This window comes from Misgurnus anguillicaudatus, chromosome 24 (assembly GCF_027580225.2).
Source record: "Misgurnus anguillicaudatus chromosome 24, ASM2758022v2, whole genome shotgun sequence".
Lineage (NCBI taxonomy): Eukaryota > Metazoa > Chordata > Actinopteri > Cypriniformes > Cobitidae > Misgurnus > Misgurnus anguillicaudatus.
Window position 1 is genome coordinate 26,510,507 of NC_073360.2, and position 25,156 is coordinate 26,535,662.

General features: G+C 39.7%; 4 protein-coding genes across 4 annotated transcripts; 3 read left to right on the forward strand and 1 right to left on the reverse strand.

The window, feature by feature from the left end:
• Positions 1-1,026: 1,026 nt before the first annotated feature.
• On the reverse strand, positions 1,027-1,980 carry LOC129438866 (olfactory receptor 52E4-like). Its single transcript, XM_055197767.2, has one exon. It carries the CDS (start codon positions 1,978-1,980, stop codon positions 1,027-1,029), a length of 954 nt encoding a protein of 317 aa, XP_055053742.2.
• A 4,370-nt stretch (positions 1,981-6,350) lies between these two features.
• On the forward strand, positions 6,351-7,349 carry LOC129438867 (olfactory receptor 4B13-like). The gene has a single exon (XM_055197768.2). The coding sequence runs from the start codon at positions 6,393-6,395 to the stop codon at positions 7,347-7,349; it is 957 nt and encodes a 318-aa protein (XP_055053743.2). The 5' UTR covers positions 6,351-6,392.
• A 7,906-nt stretch (positions 7,350-15,255) lies between these two features.
• Positions 15,256-16,212, forward strand: LOC129438868 (olfactory receptor 4B13-like). Its single transcript, XM_055197770.2, has one exon. The coding sequence runs from the start codon at positions 15,256-15,258 to the stop codon at positions 16,210-16,212; it is 957 nt and encodes a 318-aa protein (XP_055053745.2).
• Positions 16,213-23,125: 6,913 nt separating this feature from the next.
• LOC129438869 (olfactory receptor 4B13-like) lies at positions 23,126-24,082 on the forward strand. The gene has a single exon (XM_055197771.2). It carries the CDS (start codon positions 23,126-23,128, stop codon positions 24,080-24,082), a length of 957 nt encoding a protein of 318 aa, XP_055053746.2.
• Positions 24,083-25,156: the final 1,074 nt, after the last annotated feature.

The window sequence follows — 25,156 nt, forward strand, 5'->3', positions numbered from 1 at the left end:
AGACAGAGAAACTACTAACAACACTACTAATTCAGCCATCAATCTCTATTTTCTTATATCAAAATCTTATATTAGAAATATTTAGTAATCCACTTGATTTATAACTGTACGGGGGGTGGGACAGCAAGAAGGTCCCTGGAAGGTAAGGTGTTTTTTTGTGTGGAGTTTGCATGTTCTTCCCATCTCAGTGTACTCTGGTTTCCTTCCACAGGCCAAAAACGTGCAAGTTAGGTGAATTAGAGATGCAATTGCCCCTCTATTAACATGTCTGTGAATTAACTTGCGTGGATAAAATTGTTTATGGATTAATCAGTTCTTGCCATGAATACAGCTGGCATTAAGAATAAACAAACAAACAAACAAAATAACTGTACAATCTTTTATTTTAGCTGGATGTCAAACACAAATGATGAGAAAGAAAACATAAATACAGCCATACAAGTGCAGATTAAAGACTGGATAAATGACAAACAGCCTTGACAGATTTGATGGCACTGACTGTGTATTACAGCAGATTTACAGGATGAAAGTTCACTGTCACAGTGGGTTTATTTCTGGTACTCTGGTTTCCTTCCACAGCCACAGGCCAAAAACATGCAGGTTAGGTGAATTGAAGATGCCAAATTGTCCTCCCCTCAACGTGTACGGAGCAATTAATTCTCCCCACGAATAAATCCAAAACAAATCAAATAAGCAAACAAACATGGCCATCTGGAAAGCATTAATTATATTTCATTGAAGTTGTGACAAAATATGTAATATTTTTCTGTTTGTTTTGTCTTGTGGTCAGTAATTAAAAATACAAGGAGCACAAATAAATATAGGTAAGAATGAATGAATCAGTAAACAGTTTATCACTACAGTACTTTTCCAACCTTAAGTGTAGAGCTACTGTATACATAAATGTTTTTAAAGAACAAATGTTAACAACAAATATAATATTAATGATTAATTGACCATAAAAGTAATTCATGCTTTAATTCAAAACATCAAAAATCAAAAAAATTATAATCCATTTAATATACCTTAACTTGGTACAGACCTGTTTTTAAACACTTTTTTAATTAAAAGTTTTATTTCAGCTGTGTTTAAAACATAAATAATGGGATTTAACATTGGTGGAGTTGCATATGCCAGAGATGCGCTAATAATTCTTGAATTGGGGGAGAGATAAGTTGTTGATGCAATAAGATAAATGCAAATAATGGGAAGAAATAGTGAAGTTACCAACAGCAGGTGAGAAACACAGGTCTTCAAAGCTTTCAAACGTCCTTCCCAAGTTGTGATTTTACTTAAGGCAAGAAAAATGCCAAGATATGATAGCACTATTAGGATCAATGGTGCTATAAGGTATAAACATATGTTAAATACTGCTAAAACAGCATTAATGCTTCGGTCATTACATGCCAACTTATACACTGGTCCATGATCACAAAAATAGCTTGGCACTACATTTGATTTACAGAATGAAAGTCGGTTGATCAACAGCACTGCTGTGCCTACATTAAAACCATTAAATGCCCATATTGCTGAACATATTAAAGACATGACAGTATTAGTCACAATGGTGTTATATCTGAGTGGCAGGCAAATTGCAACAAACCGATCATATGCCAGAACAACAAGTGTGGAACATTGCATTGTACTAAAGAAGAAAACAAAAAACATGTTTGCCAAACAAGCATTATAGGAGATGTACTGTGACTCAAAAAGAAACGTCCTCATCATGTTAGGAATCAAAGCATTAGTTTCACCAAAGTCAGCCAAAGCCAAATTAAACACACCAATGTACTTTGGGCTGTGCAGACTTCTGTCAAAGGCTATAATGAAAAGAACTGTACAGTTCCCAATTACAGCAATAATGTAAGTGCAAAATAAGAAAATATAATAATAGTGGCTGTATGGTACACCCGTAAGTCCAGCGATGAAAAAGTATTCAGGACGCACAATTGAGACATTCAAGGAAAGACTGGAATTCATGATAACGTTGTGTTAGATTTTCTGCAAGTGTTAAAAACAGAAATAACAAGAATAGTTTAAAATTTAAGAAATTCACAAAATTGTCATAGAAGTACAATTGTCAAATGCTAGAAATACACCCGTATGTTAATTTGTATTCAAACGACATAATATTTTAAACAGATCTGTATACATATACAAAGCATACATCTAAAAAAAAAAACCTGAGTAACCAATAACAGTAACAGCTTGACAGCCTGTAAGCTTCTTTAAATGACTCAGCTGTCAATAAAAGCTCTTATTCTCTCATAGCAAAGATCACTGAATATGTTTGTCACTGAATCCAAATATATATCCATTGATACAACCCTAGCAAGAGCATTCAGACAACACAATGATGTAATATTGACTGCTTTAACCAATACAATAGCTTGCATAAACAGTTTGTATATCCGTTGACATAACAACTTAAACCAAATGAATCATATTGCAGATTTTGATACATGAACATGAAAACATGAAGTAGATTTTTTGCCATAGACCTACATTGTGAAAACTGAATAGAACATATGGATAGAAAGACACACCTGATTGATGCACTGTAAAAGGCTATTCGGTCTGCTATTGTATTACTTATATTGTATAATTGTAAAGCTCTTTAATAATGGATACATTGTAATTGCGTTTTTTTTTTATAGCTACAGTAAATCTCACCAGGGAACTACACATCAAAGTACAAAAGGGGTCTCCCCTTACTTTTTTATTATTATTATTTTAAACTACTTTTTTGTACAAGAACTGATACTTTTTCATTTTCCATTTAGGTATGTCCTTTCACTATTAATACATAGTATTAATACGTAACTTTCAAAAGCACAAAACATACTTTTTTGTAAGTTTAAATAGATGCTGAAGTGTACAGTGTAGATGTCTTTGCAACATCTCATCATAGCACTATTACATTTTCATAGCTACAAAACGTAAAACATCTACAAATCTTTCATAACTTAAAGATTGCTATAATTTCCCTTTAATAATTTTATTGATAATGTTAACCATACCCCAAACCTTACCTGAAACAATGTATTATTAGCTCTTTCATGAAGAATACATTGTATTTTTGAAAATATTTACAGGAGTAAAACCGTCTACAATACATTTATGGTAGAAAAATGTTTGAAAGCTACAAAAAAATTAACAAAAGTCAAGACTTTTTATAGACTTACACTACACAGTTGCATCTTTTTAAACTCTGGACAGTTATGTTCTTAGAAGATTTAGTTCTGCATTATTATACCTATTGATTACATGTATTTATCATAAACCTATTAAATATTTAACAGTCACAAACTTCTTAATGATCTCAATATTTTATCCCTAAACTTTATTGTTGGTCTGTGTTAGGAATAACATAGGTAAATAAACATCATTCATATCATAGGAAACGAACTGCAGTGATTATCCTGGGAGCTTTTGTTCTGCATTTTGAATGTTCTCTGATATAAATGATGTTGATAACTTTCATTAATTCAATGATAGTGCTGCTGGGTTCACTTGCTATTATTGTTTTCTCTTACTGTGCTATCATTGTGGCTGTTCTGTGTATATTGAGCTCTCAAGGAAGACTGAAGACTTTCTACACCTGCAGTCCCCAGCAGTACCACATCTTATTATCTTATTGTTTATTGTAATATACATAGTGTAATATTAACATAAAGTTCAGTACTGATGTTCAGGTGGATATAAATGTGATGTATAGCAGGGGTTTTCAAACTGGGGGGCGGGGCCCCCAGGGGGGCCGCGAGATGGTGCCAGGGGGGCACCAGTTTTATGACATTTTATAAAATACATTAATTTATCATGAATTCTGTATAATTATACATAAAAAATAAGGCTACTAACCAAAAGCACTACTTTTTTGTATAATATGTGTTTTAGTAAAATGTTGAGTTTAGAACAGTTTTTTGTCACAAATTTTCTTTGGGGGGCCGCGAAGGAATGCACCATACACAAGGGGGGCCGCACGCTGAAAAAGTTTGGGAACCACTGATGTATAGCCTGCCTACCTCCAATGATTAATTCATTTATTTATTGTTTGAGAACAGAAGGTCTGTGTAAATATACAGATCTGTGTAAATATACAAAGCAGAAATCTAAAGAAAACCAATAACAGTAACAGTTTGACAGCCTGTAAGCTTCTTAAAATGACTCAGCTTTGAATAAAAGCTCTTATTCTCTCATAGCAAAGATTATAGGATATCACTGAATCTAAATATATTTCAACATTGCATCAGATGTTGGAGCTACTGTATGGCAGACTGTATCACATAATGGCGCACTGGCAGCAAGGAAGATTCAGCCTCAGTAGAGCACAGAAGAAATAACTAGTTTTGGGTTTCAATGTAATGTTGCAGTCATTTGGCAAAACTGCATGCAGTAAGCATACACCAAGAGCACTTGTAAGTCCCCTATTCGCTCAGCTGATGCCAAGGCTAAGAGGAGAACAGTTTTCAAAGAAAGCTCCCTCAAGCCTGTAGAAAGTAATGCATACAGTGCAGTAGGAATGCCAACACATCACGCACAGGACAGTTAATCGGGTCTAGTGTGTTCTGCTCACACCATTTAGGAACACTGCCTACCTAAGGCACCTGGTTGAAGGCACGTTGAGTACCCACGCTCTCAGTTAACCATTCCCGCACATCCTTCACACATGAAGTTTCCACATATCAGGGCTGAGATGCCATATCGAATGATTTGCTTGTAAGTGGAGATCTCTCCTCAATGGTATCTTCACGGGGGTGAGGGGTTTGGTGGCACCGACAGCTTCAACAGCTCTTGGAACCATGGCTCAGCTAGTACAGAGAAATGCATATTTGCTGGCGCTCGGACATGGCATATTCAACGCGTCCTCTCCAAAGGAGAGTTTGTCAACAAGAAAAACAGAAGGCAATGCATGTTCTCCTCAGACATAAAAGATCCACTCACGCTTTCCCGAACTGACCCCAAACCAGCTGAGAGGGAAGGCAGTCTCCACTCTCCCTGAGGAATCCCATTTCTCGACAGCATGTTGGCACTGCAGTTTAGCAGGCCAGAGACATGGATGGCCCATTACAAGAGTAGATGACAATCTGCCTATAGAATAATGTCCACCTCCTGTTTAAACAGGGCTCTCGAGCACATGCCGTTCTAGCGATTTATGTATGTGACCACCTGGTGTTTTCTGTAATAATAAGGACATGATGCCCCTCAATCTAAGAGTGAAAGCTCAGAAGCGCTAGCTTTCAAGCGATTTATGTGACACAAACATTCAGTCTCGGACCAGGAGCCCAAAGCCTGGATGCCATCGCACAGGACACATCCATCGTGACCACCTTGCACCTGGTGTGAATGTGTGGCAAAGCTCAAGGGTCATAGCTCACGGCCCGGTTCAGGTACCATGGCCACGGGTCAGGTAGGAGGGCCCCTTAGCAGAATTTTGCTTAGGGCCCCAGGGAGGTCAGGATCGGCTCTGCATTTACATTATATGCATATAATGCCAACAAAACAGACATTTGATGCAGTTTTACTTACTGTCTGCGACTCAAGACCTGGTTATTTAATCACTGGGACTGTCCCATTTCAACAAAACCCAGCTTTAAACAAACAGACTTGCACAACTCCGCTGAACAAGTTTAAATTTCCCTTAACAAACAACAATGCACTTATTTGGTGACAATGATGTTGGTGTGTTTGGTGTGTGTGTGCGCTATTCCAGGTCCAGGTGCCCATATAAGGACTTCCACTGTATTTCCTGCACTGCTTACGCAACAGATTCAGTAGTCAATTTTTTTACTTATCCCGACGAAGTGCATTCAGCACAAAAATACACTGTCATACACCCAAATGGTTCTTTAAACCTTTGCCCATGTTTATCATGAGGAATCCAACTCTTTACCTGTGTTGATAATATTGTTATATTTACACCCATTACACCCAATGTCATACTGTACAATTTGCATTCTTTTAATAATAAAAGAACTGCCGCACACTTCTTAATGATCTTATTTTATACTTTAACTTTAGTATTGGAATAATGTAGGTAAATTATCTTTACTAATATCATGGAGAAGGAACTGCAGTGATTATCCTGGGAGCTTTGTGCTGTTTTACGTCATGCAATTTAAATGTTCTCTAATATAAATAATGTTGTCTCGTGACCACTATAACAACTTATGGTTCCTCTTAAAAGAGGTATATAAGCCCTTCTCTATGCTCCTTAACCAGCTAGTCACTGGCTTAACAAAAATGGTGGATTACAATATTATAAAAAAATAATTTTGTACTTTTAGAAAATGTTCAGAAATGTTAAATAATCGAATGTGTTGATACTGTGAACTGTATATTGTGTACAACTCTTAAATTGGTGATAAAAGGACTCAAATTGATCGTGAGGAATGGGAAACATCACTTTTATAAAGGATTTTGTCATTTCTGGCTTTCCAGGACTTCAGCCTCAATATTATGGCATTGTATCAGCAGTTCTGTTTTTTGTTTATGTGTGTACACTGATGGGAAATGCTGTATTTATTACATTATTTGTATTATCTAAGACCCTTCAGAAGCCTGTTTATTATTTCATTGTAAATCTTGCTGTGTGTGATGTACTCTTCAGCACCACTGCATTACCAAAGATAATCAGCAGATATTGGTTTGAAGATGGATCCATATCATTTTTGGGCTGCTTTCTTCAAATGTTTTTTGTGCATTATTTTGCTTCGGTCCCTACACATCTGTTGGCAGTTATGGCTATAGATCGCTATGCAGCCGTATGTTTACCACTTCGATATCACAGCATTATGACGGACAGAAATGTTTTCATTTTGATCTTTGGCTCTTGGATTTTGGGTCTGGTGTGCCCACTGATGATAATCATAAGAGCTTTCCTGCTTCCTTACTGTGCAGGAAACACTATTGTACATTGTTACTGTGAGTATGTTGCCATTACAACACTGGCGTGTGCTGACAGAGAAGAGTATGGTTATCCTGTTTTTATTTATGGAATGATAGTGCTGCTGGGTTCACTTGCTATTATTATTTTCTCTTACTGTGCTATAATTGTGGCCGTTCTGCGTATATCGAGTGCTCAAGGAAGACTGAAGACTTTGTCCACCTGCAGTCCTCAGCTCATCATTATTGCTCTGTTTTTCTTACCCAGATGTTTTAATTATTTGTCTAGCAATACTAACATAAAGTTCAGCAGTGATTTGAGATTGGTCATTATAATGATGTATAGCCTCTTGCCACCAATGATTAACCCATTTATTTATTGTTTAAGAACAGATGATGTGAGAAAAGTCTTTCTGGCACAACTGCAAAAAACAAAAATAGGCATTAAACCAAGGAGGCTATGATCCATATGTCTGGAGTTTATCTCATAACGGGACAGGGAAACACCTCAAACAGTTATCCAGTGTCTGAAATGATGTGTTTATTTAAAGTGTACAGTATACAGTTTTGTACAGTATATGTTTAATCAACATCAACACACACATTCAGTGTCCTCACATGTAATAAGAGCACCAATGTAAATGTAACTGTTAGTTGTTGTTTACTCAGTATGTTATGATACCTTTTAATAAATTGATCTGAAGAAATGTATTCAATTGCAGATGTATTTTATTTGTATTCTGAGAAAACGTCTCGGTTACATATGTAACCCTCGTTCCCTGAAGGAAGGGAACGGAGACGTCACGTCGCAATTCGTCGGTCACGACGTGACGTCGTAGTGACCGACTGAAAGGGAACTAAAGACATGACACTCTAAGCCACAGTGGCATATTTTAGTGGTAAAAAAACGATAAAAAAGCACCATAGGAGATGTACTGTGGCTCAGAAAGAAAAATCTTCACAAAAACTGTTTATCAGAATAAAAGCTGGTTAATGAAGAATAATGTGGATGTAACAATAAAAACATTAAATGTCCATATTGCTGTAAAAATATAAACAGTATCTCCCAACTGCATGATATCTGACTGTTAAGCAAATTTTAACAAAGCATATCAGAACAAGAAAAATGATCTGGGTCCAGTTTCCCAAAACGTTCTTATCGATAAGTAGTTCCTAACCTATTTCTTAACCTCTCTCTTAACTCTATGGCACGATTACCAAAACGTTTGTACGCTAAGTATATCTTCTGTAAGTCACACTTTCGTAAGGTTGGTCTGGACCATTCGTAAGCTCTGTCTTATGTTTGAGGGCAAAACGCTATCGCCGCAGTCTTTAGAAATCAGTGCAGCGCAGTACAAGTCAAACTATGGTATGCTGACAATGATTTTATGTTATGGACATTTTAAGACTTATAATAAAATATGTTTGCAACTAATACAGGGCTATTTATGCAGTTGACTTTATTTGGTATCAGAACTAATGATAAATTAAAGATTTCAATTGGTTATACTAAAAAGCAATAATATCATGTATTCTATTATACAATTTATTAAATATTTCATATTTGACAGTTTTATGTCTTTTAACATATAGCCTGTCTTTTTCTTTTCTTTTTTCTCTACTGTTTGTTTTAAAACTGTTATATTTCCATACATAATAAATATATATTATACATATAATGTGATTCATACTGTAAAAATAATTGACTTACAATCAAGAACAGTCAAGATACATTACATAAATGCACACATATACATCTCAGTAGCCATTAAAACTTTCAATGTATATAAAGAATAAACATATAATGTGATAAAAACGCTATAAAAACACTAAACTAAAGGGAAACATAGGGGGAACAGACTTCGACACAACACCGGTAACTGCGTAACCGTTTAGTCCATGCAAATTTTTTTATTCGCCAACCCTTAAATCTCTGACACTTTTTCTGAAGTGGCAAAATAAAAAAAATTTGCCTCCCAAAACAACTCATTATGGAGCTGCTGGATCTTCACAGACCACATTCTTTATCTAACTCTCTCTGTTTATTGTAGATAGGTTGTTTTATTGAAAACATTAATGGCAAGCAATACCGCATTAAACAGAAGTACTACAGCTGCTTGCCAATCAATTCTGATTGTTAAGTACTTTACCATTAGTTTAAAAGTGTGTTATATAATTTTTTTAAGTCCTTAAACCCATGTCAAGAAGCGGCACAAGTGGCACAACGGGATAAGGAGGGTGGATGATTAGCGAGGGATACCCGGTTCGTCTACCCGTATTACTGACAATTTGATAATTTAATTAAAAGTCTATATTTTACGGATAACTTAAACTATGTTAAAATAAATGTTACTGGAATAATTTGGGTAATGTTCCATTTGTATAGAGCGTGTTGTCTTTCTTAATGCCATAATGCACCTTCGCGTGAAGTGCAAAATCAATCCCTGAGCGATCGATCGCAAATAATTCAGCACCTTCACTTGGGACAGCACCATTGTTACATCGAACTTAGAGGCAGCGTGTTAAGAAGTTTCCTAAGGGACACTTCGGGGGAACACACTTAGGAACGTAAACAACTTTGGTAAGATATATATTAGGTATATAAGACTGAGCGTTATCGGGGAACCGGGCCCTGATATTTTTTAGACAGCACAACGATGTAATACTTGCAGATGTAGTATACGTTGGTCACTATTACATTTACAGTTCACATATACTCCCATGCGTGTTGGTTGACTTTGGAAGGCCAATTTGTCTTATTCTTTCTTTAGGAAATTGTGAAAATGGGTTTGCGAGTGAAATGCAGCTTTTCAAAATCATACGCTACTTTTTGTGACATTAGAGTTGTCTTTTGCACAAGATGTTAAACATATGGCCAATGAGTTCATTACGACTTAGTTCATTGTTTTTTGTAAATTAGCATTTTAATTATTAATAATAGTGTCACGGAGTGACTCGGTAGGGCGGAACCGAAGTGGGAGAAGAGGCTCCGCCCGGGCCGGTTTCTGCAAACACCGGCACTTCCAGGTTCCCCGGGAATCCCCAAAATTACATGCAATAAGGCACAGCTGTGTAAACAATGTGACGCGTGGGGATTGGGTGAGTCATGCCGGGTGGAGGAATATAAAGAGGAGAGTAGAAGAGACAGGAAGGGCTGTTGTATCGGGAAGTGCACGCTGGGTTGAGTCGCGAGTGCAGAAGCATGATTGTTGAAGTTGTCCCGGAGATCTGTGGAGAGAGAACAAGTCAAAAGTCAACGAAGGGTGAGCAAAGGATTTGTATGGGTGGATCTATTATTGTCTGTGTTTGCACGAAGGCCTGGGCAAGTCGCACCGGTAGAGTTGTTTACATGGTGGATTGACCTTGAAGAAGAGAAATAGAAGAAAGATCGATTAAGGAATATACCAGTTGTGAGTAATATTTAACTCCAAGTGTGTGCTAGATAATTACATTACTGATGAAGAGCATAATCTGTTTATAGCGGCCCCACCAGGTGTGTGTGACAGGTGGGTGAGCCGGAGGACGGGTATTGTGCTGACGCTGGGTGGCGAAACTTACGACCCGGTTCGGACATCGCTCGGCGTAGCGACTTCAACCTCCCCCCCCAGAGCCGGTCCAGCCAGGAGAGGAGTACGGACCTTAAACTATTCACTGGAGTGTGTGCTGTGCAGCGTGTGAGTGATTTATTTGATGTGAGTACACCAAAGCTTTTTGCAGTGTTGTGCCGTGTCCCTGTTGTTTGTACTCACCCCAGGAAGGACCAGGGGCCTCATGTATAAAACTGTGCGTGGGATTCTTACTAAAAGTCTACGTACGCACAAAAGCCAAAAATGGCATACACCAAAAATTATGAAGACTTATAAAACAAAGTAATGTTCCCTTTATAAATCACAGATCACCTGCAAGTGTGTGTACATGAATCACCACCCTGCAAGCCCATTCTCCCATCAAGTTTGTTTTTTTATAAATCACAACCTTTGCGTGGGAACTGGCGTACGCACGTTTCCAGCCCTGTTTTGTGTGTACGCATGCTTTATACATGAGGCCCCAGGCCTCTGTGGAGACCATCGGGAGTTGCCTAGACGGTGGCCATCCAACGAATTAACTACACGACTTAACTACATCCAGCAGGAGTCCTATGGATCCAACTAAGTGAGGTACTGTGGGGAACTCTGTAGCCATACCTAACCACGTAACGACAGAGGAGGTGTTAGGAGCAGTAGAAGATCTTGGCGGCTGTATATATGCTGTGTGTGGTGGTGCATGTTGAATACTTACCTTCTCGTCTAGATCTTCACCTACCCACAGGAGGAAGGGAAGAGGACGCGCTGGTCCGGGAAGACGGACGTGTGTTCGTTGTGCCACTCTGAACTGCACCCCCCACGAGACATTGTCTCATCGGCCACCGCTGGACGTCTGTAAAAGCCCTTCCTTCTCTCTGCCATGTCGGATGCTTGTGGTGATGTATGGTTTCTGTTCTTGTTGATCCTCGGTACCCAGCTAACGATAGATTCACCCCACGAAGACTCGTAAACCCAGAAAAGCCTGTAGAAAGAAATACTTACCTTGTCACGAGCTAAAGCTAAACCCACTCTGCAACGACGCGTAAACCTAGAAAAGCCTGTAGAGAGAAATACTCACCTTGTCACGAGCTAAAGCTAAACCCACTCTGCAATGACTCGTAAACCCAGAAAAGCCTGTGGAGAGAAATACTCACCTTGTCACGAGCTAAAACTAAGCCCACTCTGCAACGACTCGTAAACCCAGAAAAGCCTGTTGAGAGAAATACTTACCTTGTCACAAGCTAAAGCTAAACCCACTCTGCAACGACTCGTAAACCCAGAAAAGCCTGTAGAGAGAGATACTCACCTTGTCACGAGCTAAAGCTAAGCCCACTCTGCAACGACTCGTAAACCCAGAAAAGCCTGTAGAGAGAAATACTTACCTTGTCACGAGCTAAAGCTAAACTTACCTTGCTCAAACCGTTCAGTCCCGAGGAACCCTGTAAGAGAGGAAATACCTACCTCGAGCCAAGTTGGAACTAATTGCACTTTCCATCAACTTGCAGGCCCAGAAGTAGCTGATAAGAGAGACACCCTTACCTTGCAGCAAGCTACGGTCACACTTGCCCCGAAGACCCCGGAACACGGGAGCCTGCCTGTGGGGAATACAGCAGGAGTGAGTCAGGTTGTTGGGATTGACTTCCCGGATACTTACATTGTGTTTATTCTGGCCTCAGGAGGAAAAGAGGAGCGCCACGAGGAGTACTACAATGCAGGAAGTGGGCCGTGGACGAAGGAGCTCCGCCCAACCCTTGCCCTGTCATTCCCTGTCACTGGTGGCCTGACTTCTTCTCCAATGTCCTCTGCCCCCTAGCTCCCCCTGAGGGAGAGAAGTCATATTTTAGATTTCCCTTTCCCATTCCCCCTTATATTTTAAATAATTTAAATAAAGTTTACTTCTTTAATTATACTTATCCCTCGTTGTTTGGTCATTGGGGTGTTCTTGGGACCTCCTCGAGGTGGAACTTAGGGAGGAGCGTGACGCACAAGTCTGTGGTTCGCTCCGGCCTGTGACAATAGTAATATAAGTAATAATCATAAATTGTTCATAGTACTGGGTCCATTGTTGTCAGCCATTTATTGATGCAGCTCAAAAAAGTGGATTGTATGTAATGGTCCTACTCGATCGGGCAAACGGTCTAGCATGAAAGGTGGGCGCTCTAACAAGGAGGTGAAAGGCCGTGACCTCTAGCCTCTGTCACTAGAGCACCACTTAAGGGGAGTGAGGTTTACTTACTGCACACCTCTCACTCACTAGCTAGCCTCCATTACATATACAACACTCATAACTTCACATGCGTATAGTGGTTCTTTAGCTCACTCAGTGAAGCATTGCATTACCAGTGCAAAAGGTCATGGTTTTCAATCCCAGGAAACAATGTGACATGCTACTTGTAAGTCGTTGGATATTAACCAGGGCTTTGAACCAGATTTATATAATGAGAGGCAGGTGCACTGCATAATCAACTATTTTTGCTGAGAAAGCCGAGCATCTAGTGCCCGGCCGACTCAGCAGTGGAACAGCAAGCCGTGGTGACGGTACGTGACACCTCTGTTCCCTAAAGGGTTATCCGTTACCGTGATGTTCCCTTTCAGTCGTTCACTTCTACGTCACGTCAATGACCAATGTATTTGGAATCCTTTACAAAGCTCAACAGGTGCTGCCCTTTCCAGTGCCCTGCATAAACCTTCCACCCTTTGTTTTTAAAGTAGGCAGAACAGGGTGTTATGCAGAGAGGCCATTCACTACTTATTCTTTAACCCAGTAAAGTAACCTTTGATGACAATGGGAAGCGTACCCACCTGAGTGGTAGCTGGGAATGCTGTGGAGCCTCATCTCTTAGATGTTTCTTATGTGGCATCGTGGCGATTACAATATGTTATAACCACAGAGGGTTTTACTGCATATCTAGATCTCTCGGGTGACTTTCTAATGAGACTACACCGGTGCCGAGACCATAAAGGCAACTCTGCCGAGGGAAAAACGTGGGCTTAGTTTTTACTCCACAGCCATTACACACATGGGATCCTGCTTAGGGATCGCTCATTTGGACGCCAAGCCTTAACATAGGTTTTCAATAATTCAGCTAATGAAAGGCTGTCAGCAGATGCTCTGCCATGCCGGTGCTCTTAGTGCTCTACCGGTTTATGGTGAGAAAACAGGAGGAAACCGTCTCGACCCGAACACTATCGAATCTGGTAAATGTGTCACACAGCCTGCAGCTCTACAAATGTTTGTCAGTGAGGAACCACAAGCCAATGCTCAAGAGGACGCTATACTTCTAGCAGATTGTGCCCTTAGCTTAAAGGGGCACAATATGCCCTGCTTTTGGTAAGCCAGGGCAATAGTGTCCACTATCCAATGTGACAGCCTCTGCTTGGAGACAGCTTTTCCCTTATGCTGTCCTTCGTAACAGATAAAGAGCTGGTCTGAGGTCCTGAAGCTTCATGTTCGGACCACATACAGTCGCAGGGAGCATACGGGACACAAAGCTAAGACTGGGTCTGGGGGGGCAGCAGGCTCACCACCGGACCCTTGAAGGGAGTGCTGGCAACCTTGGGCAAGTAGAGGGGGCCAAGGTATCAGTGCTTCACTGGAGTCAACAGGCTGCCGAGTGGGCATAGAGGGGGGCTGAGGTGGATTAAAGCCCCTTTCCCCCCTAAGAAACCTAATGACCAGGTTGTGCTGACTGACCGACCTACCTGCTAAAGGGTCACGGTTTCAGCAATATAGTTAAATCTTGGAGGGGGACAGCCTCTGCTCCTAACTGATGCTGGAGCAGATGGCTCAACAACAACGCACTTATTTGGTGACAATGATGTTGGTGTGTTTGATGTGTGCGTGCGCTACTCCAGGTCCAGGTGCCCATATAAGGACTTCCACTGTACTTCCTGCACTGCTTACGCAAGATTCAGTAGTCACATTTTTTTTACTAATCCTGACTAAGTGCATTCAGCACAAAAATACCCTGTCATACTTAAAAATTGTTCTTTGAACCTTTGCCCATGTTTATCATGAGGCATCCAACTCTTTACCTGTGTTGATAAGTCAGAATGCATGAAATACCATTGAACCCCCTAAGCGAATTCACGCGTTTTAGACCATAAAACATTTTTTGTTACATACAGCAAACATCTTCTCACTATCTGCTTGCTGCCTGTCCGCTGATCAAACTGTAAAAAAACGCGATCTCTGTAGACAGGCCAAACCTAAAAACAGAAACCATAACAAAGTGTTCCAGCCAATAAACAACAAGAAGGGGGAGGAGTTAGCTACGCTCCGTTTGTTTGAAAACAGTTCAAATATCAACAAAAACTGACGTCTCGCAGATTCGCTTAGAGCACCTTTAAGATCATACTGTACAATTTGCATTCTTTTAATAATAAAAGAACTGCCGCACACTTCTTAATGATCTTATTTTATACTTTAACTTTAGTATTGGAATAATGTAGGTAAATTATCTTTACTAATATCATGGAGAAGGAACTGCAGTGATTATCCTGGGAGCTTTGTGCTGTTTTACGTCATGCAATTTAAATGTTCTCTAATATAAATAATGTTGTCTCGTGACCACTATAACAGCTTATGGTTCCTCTTAAAAGAGGTATATAAGCCCTCCTCTATGCTCCTTAACCAGCTAGTCACTGGCTTAACAAAACTGGTGGATTACAATATTATACAAAATTCATTTTGTACTTTTAGAAAATGTTCAGAAATGTTAAATAATCTAATGTGTTGATACTGTGAACTGTATATTGTGTACAACTCTTAAATTGGTGATAAAAGGACTCCAATTGATTGTGAGGAATGGGAAACATCACTTTTATAAAGGATTTTGTCATTTCTGGCTTTCTAGGACTTCAGCCTCAATATTATGGCATTGTATCAGCAGTTCTGTTTTTTGTTTATGTGTGTACACTGATGGGAAATGCTGTATTTATTACATTATTTGTATTATCTAAGACCCTTCAGAAGCCTGTTTATTATTTCATTGTAAATCTTGCTGTGTGTGATGTACTCTTCAGCACCACTGCATTACCAAAGATAATCAGCAGATATTGGTTTGCAGATGGATCCATATCATTTTTGGGCTGCTTTCTTCAAATGTTTTTTGTGCATTATTTTACTTCGGTCCCTACACATCTGTTGTCAGTTATGGCCATAGATCGCTATGCAGCCGTATGTTTACCACTGCGATATCACAGCATTATGACAGACAGAAATGTTTTCATTTTAATCTTTGGCTCTTGGATTTTGGGTCTGGTGTGCCCACTGATGATAATCATAAGAGCTTTCCTGCTTCCTTACTGTGCAGGAAACACTATTGTACATTGTTACTGTGAGTATGTTGCCATTACAACACTGGCGTGTGCTGACAGAGAAGAGTATGGTTATCCTGTTTTTATTTATGGAATGGTAGTTGTGCTGTGTTCACTTGCTATTATTATTTTCTCTTACTGTGCTATAATTGTGGCCGTTCTGCGTATATCGAGTGCTCAGGGAAGACTGAAGACTTTGTCCACCTGCAGTCCTCAGCTCATCATTATTGCTCTGTTTTTCTTACCCAGATGTTTTAATTATTTGTCTAGCAATTTTAACATAAAGTTCAGTAGTGATTTGAGATTGGTCATTATTATGATGTATAGCCTCTTGCCACCAATGATTAACCCATTTATTTATTGTTTAAGAACAGATGATGTGAGAAAAGTCTTTCTGGCACAATTGCAAAAAACAAAAATAGGAGTTAAACCAAGGAGGCTATGATCCATATGTCTGGAGTTTATCTCATGATGAGACAGGGAAACACCTCAGACAGTTGTGTTTGTTTAATGTGTACAGTATAGAGTTTTGTACAGTATACAGTTTTGTACAGTATATGTTTAATCAACATCAACACACACATTCAGTGTGAGTCCTTTACATGTAATAAGAGCAAAAATGTTATAGTAACTGTTAGTTGCTTGTTTACTCAGTGTGTTATGATACCTTTTAATAAATTGATCTGAAGAAATGTATTCAATTGCAGATGTATTTTATTTGTATTCTGAGAAAACTAAATACATGACACTATTTGCCACAGTGGCATATTTTAGTGGTAAGAAACCAATCATACACAAAATCAACAAGGGGAAAGGGCCGTTTACACTACAGATTATAATGTTAACTATAAAAATATCATTTTCAAAATCATTTAAATTGAAAGAGAATTGAAAGTTCACAACACAACAGTGACAATAAATTTACAAATATTTTATCACTTTCAGAGCAATTTTTTTATTGCCATCAAATCAAATCTATTAAAATTAAAAATTTTCATGAATTTAAAAATAGCAGATGACTCTGGAGAACCTCTTTGCTGGGGTCCATAACATAAAATGACCTCAGGTATCCAGTGCAACAATAACTGCATTTTACATGTTCAATGAAATGTAAACAATTGCAAACGTTTTTATAGGAAATTGGCAATATAAGTTAATGCCATTAAGGAAATTATTTGTTCAAGGACTAACAATAATAAACACAATAATATAGTTACATTATGGTATGATAACATTATGGTTATCATTAAAGTGTGAACGGTCCTTAAGACATTGTGTACCAATAAAGAAGAAAAACAAGCACCATATGCGATGTACTGTGGCTCAGAAAAAAAGTCTTCACAAAAAACTATGAAGAATAATGTGAATGCCACAATAAAAACATTTAATGTCCATATTGCTGTAAAAATATAAACAGTATGTCCCAACTGCATGATATCTGACTGTGAAGCAAATTTTAACAAAGCATATCAGAACAAGAATAAATGATCTGATAGTTTCAAAGAGCACAATAATGTAATGTTTGCAGATGTAATATACGTTGGTCACTATTACATTTACAGTTCACATATACTCCCATGACGTGTTGGTTGACTTTGGAAGGCCAATTTGTCTTATTTCTTTCTTTAGGAAATTGTGCAAATGGGTTTTGCAGTGTTGCAGTGAAATGCAGTTTTTGCAGATCATAGGCTACTATTTTGTGACATTAGAGTTGTCTTCTGCACAAGTTGTTAAACATATGGCCAATGAGTTCATTACAACATAGTTTCTTGTTTTTACATTAGCATTTTAATTATTAATAATAGTAATATGAGTAATAATCATAAATTGTTCATAGCACTGGGTCCATTGTTGTCAGCCATTTATTGATGCAGCTCAAAAAAGTGGATTGTATGTAATGGTCCTACTCGATCCGGCAAACGGTCTAGCATGAAAGGTGGGCGCTCTAACAAGGAGGCGAAAGGCCGTGACCTCTAGCCTCTGTCACTAGAGCACCACTTAAGGGGAGTGAGGTTTACTTACTGCACACCTCTCACTCACTAGCTAGCCTCCATTACATATACAACACTCATAACTTCACATGCGTATAGTGGTTCTTTAGCTCACTCAGTGAAGCATTGCATTAACAGTGCAAAAGGTCATGGTTTTCAATCCCAGGAAACAATGTGACAGGCTACCTGTAAGTCATTGGATATTAACCAGGGCTTTGAACCAGATTTATATAATGAGAGGCAGGTGCACTGCATAATCAACTATTTTCGCTGAGAAAGCCGATCATCTAGTGCCCGGCCGACTCAGCAGTGGAACAGCAAGCCGTGGCGACGGGATGTGACATCTTCGTTCCCTAAAGGGTTACATCCTTTATCGAGATGTTTCCTTTCAGTCGTTCACTTCGACGTCACGTCAATGACCAATGTATGGAGAATCCTTTGCAAAGCTCAACAGGTGCTGCCCTTTCCAGTGCCCTGCATAAACCTTCCGCCCCTTGTTTTTAGAGTAGGCAGAACAGGGTGTTATGCAGAGAGGCCATTCACTACTTATTCTTTAACCCACTAAAGTAACCTTTGATGACACTGGGAAGCGTACCCACCTGGGCAGTAGCTGGGGTTTCCACAGCACCACAGCCAAATTCTGGGGTTTACAATATGTAATAACCACAGTGGGTTTTACTGCATATATAGATTTACTGCATATGACATCTTAACCCAAACCCCAATTGCAACCCCAACTCAAAGTGACCAGCGTTTAAAAATAGACAGAAATCTATATATTAAAAAAGACATCTTGAAGAAAATGCCAAATCCAACCCAAAACCACTGGTCATTCGTCCAAATGGTTCTTTGAACCTTTGCCCATGCTTAGCATGAGGAATCCAACTCTTTAACTGTGTTAATAAGTCAGAATGCATTAAATACCATTACCATTGTTCTTGGAAGCTTAGCTCAGAATTGGTAAATTTACACCCATTAAAGCTATGGTCTACGATTTCAAAGATTGTTCATTATTAATAATCTCGTTTAGATGCTGGTTATGGTTCTACAGTAAAATCCTAACAATATGAAGAGAAAAAAGAATTTAAAAATCCATTCAGTCTATTGGGTGTATGGTAGCAGATAAGTTGACCAATGTAAACTGTCTGGCCGGATAGCTTACATTGATTAACTGCTCTCATCCAATCCCTGCTACATTTGAAAATCCACCTCGTGCTCGCATCTCCACCCCATCGCACACCACCCCGCCCCTCTCCTGCCTGCGACATGAAATTTGTGTCAGTGTATGGTAGCTAGCGAAGCAGCAACATCTCACTAATGGAAAAAAAACAACACGACAGCAGCAAGCAGCCCCTGCTTGTCCCTACAGTAAAGGTTGGAAGAAAAAGGAAGTATGTTGAAGAAAGAGCAGAGGACTCTAAGTAGAATCAATATATGGTCCGCCATTGACCGTTGGAGGAAGCTTCAGGGAGATTTGGGGCTGAAAACCGACGCAGACACGGCAGACTTTTGTTGAACAGGTACGCACTTATTTATACTTTTATTGTGTGAGGTGTTACATAAATATCTTTTTATGAGTCTGACAACATGCTGTCGTTCGGTATCGGAATGTTGGCCGTTTAGCATCGCGTATCACGGGTCAAAGTAATTATATTTACTAAGATTGTGTGAGGTGTTACATCAATATAGTATTATCAATCTGACTACATGCTGATGCTGCCGGTCGGCACCGGAATGTTAGCCGTTTAGCATCGCGTATCACGGGTCAAAATAATTATATTTACAAAGATTGTGTGAGGTGTTACATAAATATGATATTATCAGTCTGACAACATGCCCATGCTGCCGGTCGGCATTGGAATGTTAGCTGTTTAGCATCGCGTATCACGGGTCAAAATAATTATATTTACAAAGATTGTGTGAGGTGTTACATAAATATGATATTATCAGTCTGACAACATGCCCATGCTGCCGGTCGGCATTGGAATGTTAGCTGTTTAGCATCGCGTATCACGGGTCAAAGTAATTATATTTATAAAGTCATTTCTTGAGGCTCATGAGGGGAAACGTATGCCAAACGTTGTTGTGAAAGTAAATAACGTCAATTACAATCATAATTGTAATTGTTCATTCCTTCAAGCCTTTATGTGTTTACTGCTCGGTAAATCTCTGTTCTGATGTTTACTACCAGTGATCACAGCTTGAATGAGTGACGTTGTTCAGGTGGTTTCCCGGTGGGAGGGATCAGGTAGCACAGAGGGGCGGGATGAGTTTTTTAAAACTTACTAACCGTCTCAGGCTTTCTAGACCGATTTTCAACATCGTAGACTACAGCTTTAATGCCATACTGTACAAATTGCATTATTTAATCATAAACCTATATTTATTGGAAACTGTCATACAGTTCTTAATCTCACAGAGTGACTCGGTAGGGCGGAACCAAAGTGGGAGAAGAGGTTCCGCTCGGGCCGGTTTCTGCAAACACCGGCACTTCCGGGTTCCCCCGGGAATCCCTAAAATTACACGCAATGAGGCACAGCTGTGGAAACAACGTGGCGCGTGGTGATTGGGTGAGTTATGCGGTGTGGAGGAATATAAAGAGGAGAGTAGAAGAGACAGGAAGCGTGGTTGTATCGAGATGGACGCCGCGAGTGCACGCTGGCTTGAGTCGCGAGTGCAGAAGCACGATTGTTGAAGTTGTTCCGGAGATCTGTGGAGAGAGAACGAGTCAAAAGTCAACGAAGGGTGAGCAAAGGATTTGTATGAGTGGATCGATACATCTATTATTGTCTGTGTTTGCACAAAGGCCTGGGTCACACCGGTGGAGTTGTTTACATGGTGGATTGACCTGGAAGAAGAGAAATAGAAGAAAGATCGATTAAGGAATATACCAGTCGTGAGTAATATTTAACTCCAAGTGTGTGCTAGATACTTACTTTACTGATGAAGAGCATAATCTGTTTATAGCGGCCCCACCAGGTGTGTGTGACAGGTGGGCGAGCCGGAGGACGGGTATTGTGCTGACGCTGGGTGGCGAAACTTACGACCCGGTTCGGACATCGCTCGGCGTAGCGACTTCAATCCCCCCCCAGAGCCGGTCCAGCCAGGAGAGGAGTACGGACCTTAAACTATTCACTGGAGTGTGTGCTGTGCAGCGTGTGAGTGATTTATTTGATGTGAGTACACCAAAGCTTTTTGCAGTGTTGTGCCGTGTCCCTGTTGTTTGTACTCACCCCAGGAAGGACCAGCCCTCTGTGGAGACCATCGGGAGTTGCCGAGACGGTGGCCGTCCAACTAATTAACTACGCGACTTAACTACATCCAGCGGGAGTCCTACGGATCCAACTAAGTGAGGTACTGTGGGGAACTTTATAGCCATACCTAACCACGTAACGACCGAGGAGGTGTTAGGAGCAGTAGAAGATCTTGGCGGCCGTATATATGCTGTGTGTGGTGGTGCATGTTGAATACTTACCTTCTCGTCTGGATCTTCACCTACCCACAGGAGGAAGGGAAGAGGACGTGCTGGTCCAGGAAGACGGACGTGTGTTCGTTGTGCCACTCTGAACTGCCCCCCCCCCACAAGACATTGTCTCATTGGCCACCGCTGGACGCTGGTAAAAGCCCTTCCCTCTCTCTGCCATGTCGGATACTGGTGGTGATGTATGGTTTCTGTTCTTGTTGACCCTCGGTACCCAGCTAACGATAGATTCACTCCAGGAAGACTCGTAAACCCAGAAAAGCCTGTAGAGAGAAATACTTACCTTGTCACGAGCTAAAGCTAAACCCACTCTGCAACGACTCGTAAACTTAGAAAAGCCTGTAGAGAGAAATACTCACCTTGTCACGAGCTAAAGCTAAACCCACTCTGCAACGACTCGTAAACCTAGAAAAGCCTGTAGAGAGAAATACTCACCTTGTCACGAGCTAAAGCTGAACCCACTCTGCAACGACTCGTTAACCCAGAAAAGCCTGTAGAGCAATACTTACCTTGTCACGAGCTAAAGCTGAACCCACTCTGCAACGACTCGTTAACCCAGAAAAGCCTGTTGAGAGAAATACTCACCTTGTCACGAGCTAAAGCAAAGCCCACTCTGCAACGACTCATAAACCCAGAAAAGCCTGTAGAGAAATACTTACCTTGTCACGAGCTAAAGCTGAACCCACTCTGCAACGACTCGTTAACCCAGAAAAGCCTGTTGAGAGAAATACTCACCTCGTCACAAGCTAAAGCTAAGCCCACTCTGCAACGACTCGTAAACCCAGAAAAGCCTGTAGAGAGAAATACTTACCTTGTCACGAGCTAAAGCTAAACCCACTCTGCAACGACTCGTAAACCCAGAAAAGCCTGTAGAGAGGAATACTCACCTTGTCACGAGCTAAAGCTAAATTTACCTTGCTCGAACCGTTCAGTCCCGAGGAACCCTGTAAGAGAGGAAATACCTACCTCGAGCCAAGTTGGAACTAATTGCACTTTCCATCAACTTGCAGGCCCAGAAGGAGCTGATAAGAGAGACACCCTTACCTTGCAGCAAGCTACGGTCACACTTGCCCCGAAGACCCCGGGGGGAACACGGGAGCTTGCCTGTGGGCAATACAGCAGGAGTGAGTCAGTGTTTATTCAGCCCTCAGGAGAAAAAGTGGAGCGCCACGAGGAGTACTACAATGCAGGAAGTGGGCCGTGGACGAAGGAGCTCCGCCCGGCCCTTGCCCTGTCATTCCCTGTCACTGTTGGCCGGACTTCTCCTCTCCAACGTCCTCTGCCCCCCTAGTTCCCCCTGAGGGAGAGAAGTCATATTTTAGATTTCCCATTCCCCCTTATATTTTAAATAATTTAAATAAAGTTCACTTCTTTTATTATACTTATCTCTCGTTGTTTGGTCATTGGGGTGTTCTTGGGACCTCCTCGAGGTGGAACTTAGGGAGGAGCGTTACGCACAAAGTCTGTGGTCCGCTCGGGCCTGTGACATTAATGATCTTATTAGTAATATTTTATTCTTCATTTTGTTGAAGTAATGTAGGTAAATTATTTTTACTCATATCAAAGGGAAAGAACTGCAGTGATTATCCTGGGAGTTTTATGTCATGCAGTTTTGAATGTTCTCTGATATAAATGATGCTGTCTGGTGATAACTAACTATAACCACTTATGGTTCCTCTTAAAAGAGGTATATAAGCCCTACTCTACGTTCCTTAACCAGCTGGCTTAATACAACTGGTGAATTACAATATCAAAAATCATTTTGTGCTTTTAGAAAATGTTCAGAAATGTTAAATCATCTAATGTGTTTATACTGTGAACTGTTTATTGTGTACATACAGAAATCTAAAATTGGTGCTGAAAAGGACTCCAGTTCATCGTGAGGAATGGGAAACATCACTTTTATAAAGGATTTTGTCATTTCTGGCTTTCCAGGACTTCAGCCTCAATATTATGGCATTGTATCAGCAGTTCTGTTTTTTGTTTATGTGTGTACACTGATGGGAAATGCTGTATTTATTACATTATTTGTATTATCTAAGACCCTTAAGAAGCCTGTATATTACTGCATTGTAAATCTTGCTGTGTGTGATGTCCTCTTCAGCACCACTGCATTACCAAAGATAATCAGCAGGTATTGGTTTAAAGATGGATCCATTTCATTTTTGGGCTGTTTTCTTCAAATGTTTTTTGTGCATTATTTTGGTTCGGTCACTTCACGTCTGTTGGCAGTTATGGCTATAGATCGCTATGCAGCCATATGTTTACCACTTCGATATCACAGCATTATGACAGACAGAAATGTTTTCATTTTAATCTTTGGCTCTTGGATTTTGGGTCTGGTGGGCCCACTGATGATAATCATAAGAGCTTACCCACTTCCTTACTGTGCAGGAAACACTATTGTACATTGTTATTGTGACCATGTTGCCATTACAACACTTGCGTGCGCTGACAGAGAAGAGTATAGTTATCCTGCTTTTGTTAATGCAATGGTAGTGCTGCTGGGTTCACTTGCAATTATTATTTTCTCTTACTGTGCTATCATTGTGGCTGTTTTGCGTATATCGAGCACTCAAGGAAGAATGAAGACTTTGTCCACCTGCAGTCCTCAGCTCATCATTATTGCTCTGTTTTTCTTACCCAGATGTTTTAATTATTTGTCTAGCAATATTAACATAAAGTTCAGTTCTGATGTGAGATTGGTCATTATAATGCTGTATAGCCTATTGCCACCAATGATTTACCCATTTATTTATTGTTTAAGAACAGATGAGGTGAGAAAAGTCTTAGTGGCACAATTGCAAAGGACAAAAATAGGCGTTAAATCAAGGCGACCATGATTCATATGTCATATAAGTTTATCTCAGCCAGTTGGCTAGTGTCAGAAATAATGTGTTTATTTAAAATGTACAGTATACAGTTTTGTACAGTATATGTTTTTGTTAATTTAATAATAGTTTAATCAACATCAAAACACACATTCAGTGTGAGTCTTGTTTATCTAAGGACAGCACAGCTGTAAATGTAACTGTGAGTTGCTTGTTTTCTCAGTATGTTAGGATACCTTTTAATAAATTGCTCTGAGTAATTGTATATAATTGCAGATGTATTTTATTTGTATTCTGAAAAAACTAAATACATGACACTATTAGCCACAATGGCATATTTTAGTGGTACGCAAATTGCAACAAACCAATCATACGCCAAAACAACAAGGGTATGATAACGAGATGATAAAGAGATGATAACGTTAACTATAAAAATATAGATTTTGAAATTATTTAAACCTAACACAACTATGACAAAAAAATATAAGGATTTCATCACTTCTTTGGCAATTTTGATTAAATTATTAAATGTTGACAGCAAATCAAATCCATTCAAATTTAAAGGGTTCATGAATTTGAAATGCAAATGACACTGGAGAAGCTCTTTTCTGAGATCTATTGTGTAAAATTACCTCAGGTATCCAGCGTTGTTGCAATTGCGGTGAAATTAGCTATATTTTTTAGTTTACTACACTGACTATGTCAGTAAAGATGAGAGATTACACCAACTAAATTCACTGCTACATACACAAAACAGCTGCTGGTTATAGCCTCTGTAAATGCAACAAGAACAGCATATTATCAACATATTTATATGTTTAATGACATGTAATCAATTGCAAATGTTTTATCAGGAAATATACAATGTAAGTTATTGCCATTCAAGAAATGATTTGTGCAAGGAGTAAGTATTGCTATTGTCCGATAGTGTGGACACTAATATTGTATACTATATGGTTTTGTGTCTTTCTTTAGGACATTTTGGAAATGGGTTTGTGAGTGAAAGGCAGCTTTCCCAGATAGGCTGCTTTTTTGTGACATTAGAGTTGTCTTCAGCACAAGTTGTTAAACATATGGCCAATAAAT